Source organism: Microtus pennsylvanicus, chromosome 10 (genome assembly GCF_037038515.1).
Source record: "Microtus pennsylvanicus isolate mMicPen1 chromosome 10, mMicPen1.hap1, whole genome shotgun sequence".
NCBI classification, from domain to species: Eukaryota; Metazoa; Chordata; class Mammalia; order Rodentia; family Cricetidae; genus Microtus; species Microtus pennsylvanicus.
In genome coordinates, this window is record NC_134588.1 from 80,983,819 (window position 1) to 80,995,358 (window position 11,540).

Sequence of the window (11,540 nt, forward strand, 5' to 3'; positions counted from 1 at the left end):
AAAAGGGAATTCACAAAGACATAAAATATTTGTCAACTTAAAAAAATCACACACCCAAACATGTGAACCATAGCTAACACTGCCCAAGAGAGAAAATCACATCACTAAATTCTTGGGGAAAAAAGGCTTTAGTCCATAATCTACCATTTCAAGAAACTCAAGGACAGACAGCGAAAGATGCTCAAGGCAAGTAGAGGAAAGTTAGGTGATAGGGTGGTTATCGGAGAGAAATTGAGTTGAAAACAGAAAAGCAACACTGAAAATCAGTAAAAGAAGAAATTGTTTCTTTGAAAATATGATTCAGTTGAGAAATCCTGACAAGACTGACAAAGGACACTCTAAAGCACACACTGCCAAAGTAAGGCATGAATTAGGACTGTCATTCCAGAGTCCGAGGCACCAAAGATGATGCTGATGGTCACAATGGACAGTAACAAGAATTAATAATAACAACAACAACAAGAAAGTGTTATGAAATGTTCTACATATAAAATTTTGCCAGTTTAGAAAAATGTACCAATTTCTCAAAACTTACAAATTACCAAAACTCACTCACCATGAACTATATATTCTAAATAGCCTTGAGATACATTAAGGAAATTGAACTTACTTAGCAAACTCCCCCAAAGGAACACATATATCCATACTCTTTTGTGAGATGAGTCTAGCAAGAATTGAAAAGATTAGCAGCAATTCTTTATCATTATTCCCGAACATGGAAGAGAAAGGAATGCTCCACCCATGTTTTGAAGTCCACCTCATCCTAATTATTAAATCCATACACCAGCAGCACAAGAGCACACGGAACCTCGTGAGCACGGTTACCAAAATCCCTGACCGTTGTCAGTCAATGTAAAAATTAAACATGGCTGAGTGGAGTTTTCCAGGACATAGACTGATTCGATATTTGAACACCAGTCAGTGTCACCTGCCATACCCACAGGCTACAGAAGAAAAGTCACATGACCATGTACGCAAGGCAGTACATTAGGCCACGTTCTATGATGCTATGCTCATCCATGACAAAACATCTCTTAAAAGCAGAGATGGAGGGAACCTTCTTCACTATCACAGAGACCATCTGCAAGCTTACTGTCAGCTGACAGCACTTGTAATCAGCAGTTCTTAACCTGGGGGTTGTGATTCCCCACAGTGGTCATATATCACATATCCTGAATATCAGATAAATACATTATGATTCATAAGAGTAGCAAGGTTGCAGTTATGAAGTAATTTTATGGTAGGAGTCACCATAACGTGAAGAACTGTATTATAAAGGGTCACGGCATTGGGAAGGTTAAAAACCACTGTTCTTACTGGTGAGAAGTAAGGTAGCGGTCCACTTAGATCAGGAAGAATGTAGGGGGATCTGCTGTCATTGCTTCTTTTCAGTTCCGTACTAGAAGCCCTAGCTGGGCCAGCAAGATAAGAATAGGGAGTGAACATGGGGTGGGGTGGAAGGAAATCCTGACCTCATTTGCATGTAATATAACGGTCAGAAAAAAATCCTAAGTAATCAAACAATAACTCATAGAATAAGTGACTTCAACAAGGTGGTGAGACTCAGAACCGCACATGCAAACAACGGGGCTTCTTTACATTCAACTATGCAAAGAAGGAAAGACTTGAAAGACAGTATAATTGGTAATCACTCGAGAACACTCTGACGTGAGTCTAAACATGCACACTCATTCATGTACTGCACACTGAGGAGAGAAATCAAGAATATTAGTGAGTTCCTAGAAGATACATACATAAAAAGATGTCCTATTTCTCACAATTGTTCTACACATTTATGCAAATCACATCAAAAAGCACAGTAAGTTTTTCTGTGGATATCCAAAGACTTTTCAGATTCACCTGGCTGGAATAATTAGAAAGGACTACTGGACAAGCTAAAGATGTTCTGTAGCTTGGGACTTGAGGCTGCTCCCATGGCAGAAACAGACATGTATCAGCAGAAAGGAGCACCAAAATCAATTCCACAAGTACAGCTATCTGCTTTTTGACAAAGCAACTGATTCAGGTCAATGGAGGAAGGATGGTTTTTTTTTTCAGCAATCAGAGACCTGTAGGTCAAAAAAAACCCCCAATAACAACAAAATACAATAGCAAATATAATACACCTAGATATAAATTCTTAACACACACAAAAGGACCAAAATGCATCATGGGGGCTGGGGTGGTACCATAGTGTATAAAGTTCTCAGATGCAAGCGTGAGGCCTTGAGTTCAGACCTTCAGCACCCACATCCAAAGCTGGGCACAGTGATATATACCTGTAATCCCAGAGTTGGGGAATTAGAGACAGGGGATGCTAGGAGCTCACTGCCCAGAAAGCCTAGCTGAATTGATGAGTTTCATGATCAGTAAGAGACCCTATGCCAAAAGAAATGGAGGGTAATAGTGAAAGACACCTGATGATGACAGTGGCCTCTAGCTCACACATATAACTTGAACATCTGCACACACTTGTATATACACACATACGAACACATACATACATACAAAACCCACATACACAAAACAGATTCAAATGCAAAGCATGAAACCGTACAAAATCGGATGGAAATCTTGAGGACTTAAAGTGAAAATTTCTCAGGGTTCTTATCAAAAGAAAAGCCTGTCAAAGAGAAGTAAACTAGAAAGTTAAACTTCACCAACATTAGATACGTCCAGGCTGGAGAGATAGTTCAGTAGTTAAGACCTCTTGCTGAACTTCCAGAGGACTCCAGATTGGTTCCAGCACCCATATCATGTGACTTACAACCTCCTGTAACTTCAGCCCCAAGAAATCTGACACCCCCTTCTGGCTTCTGTAGACACAAACACACATGTGTCATACACACATGTAGATAAACACAGAAACACACACATAAAAACAAAAAATAAGGCCAGATATAGTTCTGCCTTTGCTCTCAGTACTCAGAAGGCAGAGGCAAGCAGATCTCTATATGAGTTTGAGACTATCCTAGTCTACAGAGCAGGTTCCAGGCCAGTCAGGGCTACGTAGTGAGAACTTGTCTCAAGTTTTTAACTTAAAGATTAAAAAAAAAAGGGGGCCTTTAAAATAACCAATATTTTCTGCAGTCATGGATTTGGAAGATGGTACTCACACTTCTATATGGTTCAAAGAACACCTGAAAGTCAAAAGTAAAACCCAGCAACCAACTCCAAAGGAAAAAACTGAAGCCGGGGAGTAAACGGGTTAGAAAAGGGGACGACTCCCCAAAGCTAGTCCTGCTGTCTTGCTCTGTGGATAAACTGGCTCTGCCCACTTGTCCCAGGCTCTTCCCTTCCCACCCGCCCACTGGCTAAGAGGCCCTGGTGGATGGCTCCCTTTCAACTCCTCCTGATAATCTGGCAGCAAAGGCGTGCAAACACACTGATTCTCTCTCACACACATCTCCTCGCCGCAGAATCTAAAGCATCGTCTTGGCAAGGAACTGGAGCAAGGGAAAAGCTGTCAGGAAAGATTCGTACAAAGATCTCAGGGACTAAGAGCCAAGGAATAAAGTGATGAGTTTGACTTTGTAAGATAAAAACGAATTTAATTCTCTTTACCCTGGCCTCTGCCATCTTTTCATTATAAATTAAGGCAGTGGGTGGAGAAAGCCTCTCTCTTTCAATAACTCTGGCTCCTTCAGTGAAAGATGTTTTAGGCCCTGGAATGTAATTAAAGTGATATTGTATTCCTTTTAGTCTCATGATTATAATAATACATAGAATTCTGCAGATGCTCCAACACCATTAAAACAAAGACAGATGGCTGACGTTTCTGCTGGAATTTAAATCCTTGGGAGTGTTTCGTATGGCGGCACTCTGAGAACACAGATGATAAAATGCTGAGGACTTCTTACCAGATATTACCAATGGGTATTCTTCAGTCAATATTTAGCACAACCTAAACATATTGACCATCTAGTATTTAAGTAGAAGTTTTGATGACCACAGTCCAAGACCTAGTTTGGGGTCTTTTAATATAAGGTCAACAGTGCTTCAGCCTTTCTCATGCAATCTGTACCTCCACCCATGAAGTTGAAGGTAACAGCATTGCCATGTTGTTTTTCAATAGAAAAATGGGTCATTTGAATGCAATCATTATGGAGGATCAGGTAACCCCAAAGTGAGCATTGCTGTGACCGTGTTGGCTTGACAAAAACATCGCTGGACTGAACAACCAAGTCCATGTGTACCTCAGCCTAAAGGAGGCTAAAGTGATATGGCTACTCCAGGCAGTACCTGCCCCTACATCAAGGTGGTAACAACCATCGTGGGAAATACTGAAATGCCATTCACAGATGGTTAAAGTATTTTATTAGCATTACAGTTCCTAAGGCTTGTGACTATATTATAGTTATGTAAGGGAATGATTCAGTCTTCATTTTCAATTGACACGGTACGTTTGCATGTCTTTATAGGGCACAGTATAACGATTCAACATACACGTACAATGAGCAATGGTCAGCTAGGGAAAACTGGCAGTTTCTTCCCTCTTCTCGTGTCCCTATAACTGGAAACTCAACACTCCCCTAGCTATTCTGAAATGTTCCACAAATTGCTGAAGATTGCAATCACCCTGTTGTGTAGCACAACTAATGAAAACCCAGAGACAGATATTGGGGTTCAACCTCAAGATCAGAAAAGCAAAACAGTCAAGCCGCTGGAGAATCTTACCTTAATGAAATCTTCAGACTGAAAGAGAGAGAGTTCCTGTCTCATACCACTTTATATTCCTCTCTAGTGCTGGGATTAAAGGTGTGCACCATCACTGCCCAGCCTCTATGGCTAACTGGGGTGATTGCTGGGATTATAGGTGTGTGCAACCACTGACTAGCCTTTATGGCTGACTAGTGTGGCTGCTTTTCACTGACCTTCAGGCAAGCTTTATTTATTAAAATACAAATGAATTATCACTACATTTCCCCCTTTTGTCTAAAATAAAAAGAAGGCTATAACTGATAAAAGAAAAACTACATATAATAAGTACATGACTATATACAATATATACAGTCAAAAATTCATCAACAATGTCTAGTTCATTTGCATTTGACAAATTCAGAGAAAATACTCCGTCATCTATCTCATCTTGGTCTCATTAGTATTTAGAAAATTCAAATTTAATAATGCTTTATGAAATCTACTTCTAAGGGTATTTATCATCCCTTTCTGTTTATTTAACATATCCTTTAGAGTTAGATTTGATCTTTCTGTAGATCTGCCTGCCCTGTAGGATTTTATGGTATACCTGTAATATGCTTTATATTATAATAAGCAAAAAACTGTTCCATTTTCTTATAAACATATGCTGGACCATTGTCTGTCTTTATTTGTGCAGGTATACCCATGATGGCCATAACTTCTAACAAATATGTGATTATCCAATCAGCTTTTCCAAACTCAAAGCAGTTGCTCATTGAAAACCTGAATAGGTATCAATAGTGTGGTGTACATATTTTAGTTTTCCAAATTCTACAAAATGGAACACATCCATCTGCCATACTTCATTCCTTTGAATACCGTTTGGGTTACTTGGTAGTGGTGCTTGGTTGGATAAAGAACAAGTAGGACATTTCCTTATAATTTCCTTGACTTGTTGCCATGTAATGGAAAAATCCTTGACATGATGTTTTCTTTATGAAATTCTGAGGCCTTCAGTACATTTCCAATCAATAATTGATCGATTTCTGCATTACCTTGTGCTAAAGGACCTGGCAGACCCATATGAAATCGGATGTGTGTTATGTATAGGGGAAGATGCCTATTCCTGATTATATCTTGTAACTGAATAAATAATAAGTCAATTCTGTGTCATCTGGCATAAATTCAGCGGTTTCAATATACAAAACAACGGTTTCTGCAAATTGTGAATTAGTAACTATGTTGAGAGATTCTTTTCAATCCTTTAGTACCAGAAGAACAACATATAATTCTGACTTTTGAACAGAATAATAAGGGCTTTGATACACTTTACTTGAATTTTCTGATTTGTAACTTGCCTTTCCTAATTTATTTGCATCACTATAGAATGTAGGGGCTCCAGTTATTGGTGAAAGGGAAGTAAGATAATCTTTAATTAGAAAATAAAAATAATTCAAACAATAAAATCAAGCTATTGGTTGGAGCATATTTATTGCTTTATTACTGATAAATGCATATAGAAAATCACTAGTAACTACTTCATAACAAAAATTTTCAACCATGCATTAGAATGTCAGCATTCAGTTATGGGCCTGCTGCTATTGCTTACACTTTCAACCGGGTCTGATTTTAATCAGCATGCAAACCCGTTGCTTCAGAACTGTGGAAAAGCCATGATACATGCACAGCTTCAACTGAATATGCCAAATTCCTCAGAGATGCGGTCAGGCACACTGCATCTTCTACAAGGCTACTTCTAAACATAAACAAGTCATAAAGGATAAAACTTAAGACTTCTATTTAGTTCTAAAAGGCTTAGCTGGAAATCCTGGTTCTTTGAGGGTAAAGAATAGGTTTAAAGCCCTGGGGAAAAGGAACTGAGATGACTGTCTTTACGAAGCAGTAAGTTTTGTTGTCAGTAACTCACTTACTGAGAGCTATAGGGTTGGTGAGGGTACATACGCAGACTGATTTCTGGTTCACATTAGTGAACAGCTCCCTGGGGAAAGTTAAGGAGCAGAGTTACAATAAAATAAACTCAAGCAGTAGAGCTCTGAAATTTAGCATTTTAAAACTCTTGGCCAAGGGGTTCTTCCAAAATGGTATAAAAAATAGCCCAGCAATGTTCCAAATAAACTAGAGACAGGTTGCTTGCACCCTGGAGGCGGGAGGGGGGGGGTCTCTTCATAGTTTTCATATCACAGGTACATAAAGAGTAAACAAAAGAGACAGGAATATTGAATACTAATTAGCCACATACTTTGAGACCACAAAATCTCATAGCATAGTTTTACACTCAGAACCATAAACATGGAAAGGGTAAGAACACCAGCACCACTTCCTGCCCTGGACACGCACTGTGTCTCTTCTTCAGCCCTCACTGCTCTGCTCTTCAGGAAGACTCTCTCAGAGCTTGCAGGTGTGGTCACCTGTGGCATCTGGTCCCTGTGCCCCGCCTTCTTCATGTCACGTGATGTCCCTCCAGCTCCACCCACACGGCTGAGCCTGTCTCTAGGCTTGGGAAACACACACTGATGCATCTAGGGTTTAAAGAGAACCCTGATGTTATGCAGCCTGGCCTCAAATGATTTATAGAACAGGGCACACAGAAAGAAACCCCGATGAAGAAAGTGGGGTGAACTGCTCTCAACAGTCAACCCTTCTGAGTATACGCGTACTTCTTATTGTTCGCGCTTTTCTTTAAGTTTGAAATGGAAATCTGAACAACGCGTTTTAAAAACCATGGGGGTGTTTTCATGGTGACCCCATTTCCATTCTGAGCTCAGAGGCCCGTTGCTGTAGGCTGTGAAAGGATAGCTTGGAGGTGTCAGAATGCCCCATTTTGAATCTGAACTCAGCGGCCACTTTCCTGCTCTGTGACCTCTGAGAGGCCACTTCACCATCGTGTGCTTCTCTGTCCGTCCGTCCAAATGGGCCTGGCTACAAGGGCAGCCCCTGTTGGGTTGTATTTGAGAGGCAAAAAAGGTCCGTGGGCAGCTCTTAGGGAAGCATGACACAGGTTAAGCCTCAGGAAGAGGGCTTCATCATGCTTGTGAGGAAAAGCTGCAGAGCAAGAAGGAGTGACCAGGGTCAAGAAGATTCTGTGCAACCTTACCGTACGTGGCCAAGTGTCATGAGCTATTTATCAAACCTGCACTACAGTGTTCAAATATAGACAGATCTAGAACCAGGGCTCAGAACAGGCAGTTCTCGTGACTATTAAATGGGGACTGGATGGCAGCAGCATTGCAAAGAGGTCGTAAATGAAAGACTCTAAAGCAAATATGAGAGATGTTTATATTACAGACAGAAAAATAACACTAGACCTTTCTGTGAAGGCACACACACAAATGCATTTCACATACTACCCTTGAATGGCACGGCCTGTTTGAATAAGGTGACTTTCAGAATGTTTCTCAGACAATGCTCTAGTTTGCTTTTCTGTTGCTGTAATGAACACCATGACCACTGCCAACTTACTAACTTAAACAAGCTGCTTAGTGGCTAACTTCTACCTGGTGTTTGCTAGGCTTTCTGACACAGCCCAGATCACCTGCTCAGAGGTAGCACCACCTACAGGGAGCCCTGTGAGATCATCAACTACCAAGACAATTCTCCCACAGACAGGGCACTGACCAATCCCATCCGGACATTCCCTTCGTTGAGATTCCCTCTGTGGGAAACTTTTACCCTGTTATTTTATTAGAGTAAATTCTTTGACCTGGAATTTGTGGGTCAAACGCTGCGAACAGCTTCAGCTTCTTCTCCACCCACCAAATGCCTCCATGAAGTTGAATCAGTAAATCTTCCTAATGCCTGATCCTGTGTGTACACCACGAGACACTGTGCTAAGAAGACAGAAGGCGGTAACAGGGTTAATCCTCTCAACTTCAGTGGGAAGTGGGATGGACCATTAGCTACCTCTGACAGATGAGGAGACTGAGTACCCGAGGTGTGTTTCCACGCAGCTGAGGACTTGACTAAGCCAAGGTAAATGTTAGCCCGTACTTCACAACCCAAAAGCACCAAAACCTGCCACATGCTATTACTTCTTTTAGGGTCTGCCAGCTGAGTATCCCCAAAGCTATTGTCTGCAATTCTTCAATGAATTCCCTGTTTATGGAATTTTACTTTATTTACTGCTTTTCTTAAATTCACAACTCCCTTCCCGGTTCCCTGGGGGCAAACCGGTCTGTATTTCTGTCGGCCCAAAGCAGAAATGAGAGATTCCGCTGGCTCTGGCCTCTGCTCATCAGGAACACCGAGTTAGCTGTCCTGAGAACCTTCACTCACTGCTTGCTGGTTCTTACCATCTCATCACTGTCACTACCAGGGAGCCACGCCCACATGTAGATGAGAGTGCCTGTCTTGACATGCTAATTCCCAAGATCTAGGTCTGTGCTGCCCCTGCCTGGTGCGGGCACACATGGAGGGCAGCTGTGGGAATCTTTGTCTACTTAGGAAGCAGTCTGCTTGACTCTCCGTTTTTGTTTAGTTTTCTGGAAAACACCTCTTAAATTATAAGGCTGCTGTCTTTCCATAGAAACAAAGATGGTGTGCTGCTAGACGTGAGCATAGCTGCCTTCCAAAGAAAAACAGTTGACATCCAATCTGCAAAGCAGCACTTCTCCCCATCATTGTGGTCCACATCTCTGCATCCCCATCACTGCTGTCTACATCTCTGCATCCCCATCACTGCTGTCCACATCTCTGCATCCCCGTCACTGTGGTCCACATCTCTGCATCCCCATCACTGCTGTCCACATCTCTGCATCCCCATCACTGCAGTCCACATCTCTGCATCCCCATCACTGCAGTCCACATCTCTGCATCCCCATCACTGCTGTCCACATCTCTGCATCCCCATCACTGCAGTCCACATCTCTGCATCCCCATCACTGCTGTCCACATCTCTGCATCCCCATCACTGCTGTCTACATCTCTGCATCCCCATCACTTCGGTCCACATCTCTGCATCCCCATCACTGCTGTCCACATCTCTGCATCCCCATCACTGCTGTCCACATCTCTGCATCCCCATCACTGCTGTCCACATCTCTGCATCCCCATCACTGCAGTCCACATCTCTGCATCCCCATCACTGCAGTCCACATCTCTGCATCCCCGTCACTGCTGTCTACATCTCTGCATCCCCATCACTGTGGTCCACATCTCTGCATCCCCATCACTGTGGTCCACATCTCTGCATCCCCGTCACTGCAGTCCACATCTCTGCATCCCCGTCACTGCTATCCACATCTCTTCATCCCCATCACTGCTGTCCACATCTCTGCATCCCCATCACTGCTGTCCACATCTCTGCATCCCCATCACTGCAGTCTACATCTCTGCATCCCCGTCACTGCTGTCCACATCTCTGCATCCCCGTCACTGCTATCCACATCTCTGCATCCCCATCACTGCAGTCCACATCTCTGCATCCCCGTCACTGCTATCCACATCTCTGCATCCCCATCACTGTGGTCCACATCTCTGCATCCCCATCACTGCTGTCCACATCTCTGCATCCCCATCACTGCAGTCTACATCTCTGCATCCCCGTCACTGCTGTCTACATCTCTGCATCCCCATCACTGTGGTCCACATCTCTGCATCCCCATCACTGCAGTCTACATCTCTGCATCCCCGTCACTGCTGTCCACATCTCTGCATCCCCATCACTGTGGTCCACATCTCTGCATCCCCATCACTGCAGTCCACATCTCTGCATCCCCGTCACTGCTATCCACATCTCTGCATCCCCATCACTGCTGTCCACATCTCTGCATCCCCATCACTGCAGTCCACATCTCTGCATTCCCATCACTGTGGTCCACATCTCTGCATCCCCGTCACTGCTGTCCACATCTCTGCATCCCCATCACTGTGGTCCACATCTCTGCATCCCCGTCACTGCTGTCCACATCTCTGAAAATTTCTAACCATCTTGGTGAACTTTTCTCCAGTTCTCCACGTTTCCTCTCTATGCTTCTCTGGATATTTTATTTTTCTTTCCTGTTGGGACCACTTTACCCCTGACTGGCTCCATCCTTCTACCTTTCAGGGCTTAGCAATAAAGGTGATTTCTAAAAATAAAGCTGCTTCTGGGTCCACTCCACAGAAAGTCACCAGGACTGGGGCAGCACCATCTGCCTCTCTCTGCTGTGCAATTATCTTGATTTGGGTCACTTAAGTTTAACTCAATTCTCTTGCGAGTCTACAAAGTAAACATTATTATCTTCCATTTCATTAGGTCAGAAACTGAAGCTCAGAGTGTCAGAAGCATATCCCAGTTTGTGATGAACAAAGCCACAGTGGAAGCAGATTGTTCTTAGATAGCCTGGCGCTCTCCTCCCAACGCCACCCCTCCTCTCCTCCCTCAGCCCAGCCATCACTTGTTTGAAACAGGGACATTGCTCACTGTCCACCAGAGTCAACAAAGCCACCTCCTATCCTGAGGGATGTGTTATGATTCAGAGGGGAAGCCCATGGCTGTTCTCTGCAGCTTCTGCTCACTAGGTTCCTAGGCTGGCTGAGGTAACACCCACTTCCATTTTCACCACCTGCCTTCACTTACCCAAGAGGACCAGAAGGGCTCTCAGTGTTGGGACCCTAGAGCTCATGGTGGTATTCTGTTCTGGCTCCCGAGAGAGCAGCCAAGTGAGCCTAATAACCCCAGCTCCAGGGATGGGAGCCGAGCCCCACGTGACTGACAAGGAAGGAAGCTCCAGCTGCAGCCAGTTCCTCTTGGCCCTCTGCAGGCGGGGTGGGTGGGGATGGGTGTGGTGAGGGAAGTCCTGTTACTTGGTCTGCCGGGTAGTGCGAAGTTAGCATATGCTGATGAGGGTCCACCGCTGGACGCTGAAGCAGTCACTATAAGTACTCTGGCTCTTTCCATA

The 11,540-nt window shown here is 43.5% G+C and overlaps 1 protein-coding gene across 1 annotated transcript in view; it reads right to left on the reverse strand.

Annotated features, from left to right (window-relative positions):
- Tmem273 (transmembrane protein 273) overlaps positions 1-11,322 on the reverse strand; it is a 34,300-nt gene extending 22,978 nt beyond the window's left edge. The window contains exon 1 of the mRNA XM_075987524.1: positions 11,219-11,322. Coding sequence (XP_075843639.1) covers positions 11,219-11,264 — 46 coding nt within the window. The 5' untranslated portion in view covers positions 11,265-11,322. The remainder of the gene's footprint in view (positions 1-11,218) is intronic.
- Between the last annotated feature and the right edge of the window lie 218 nt (positions 11,323-11,540).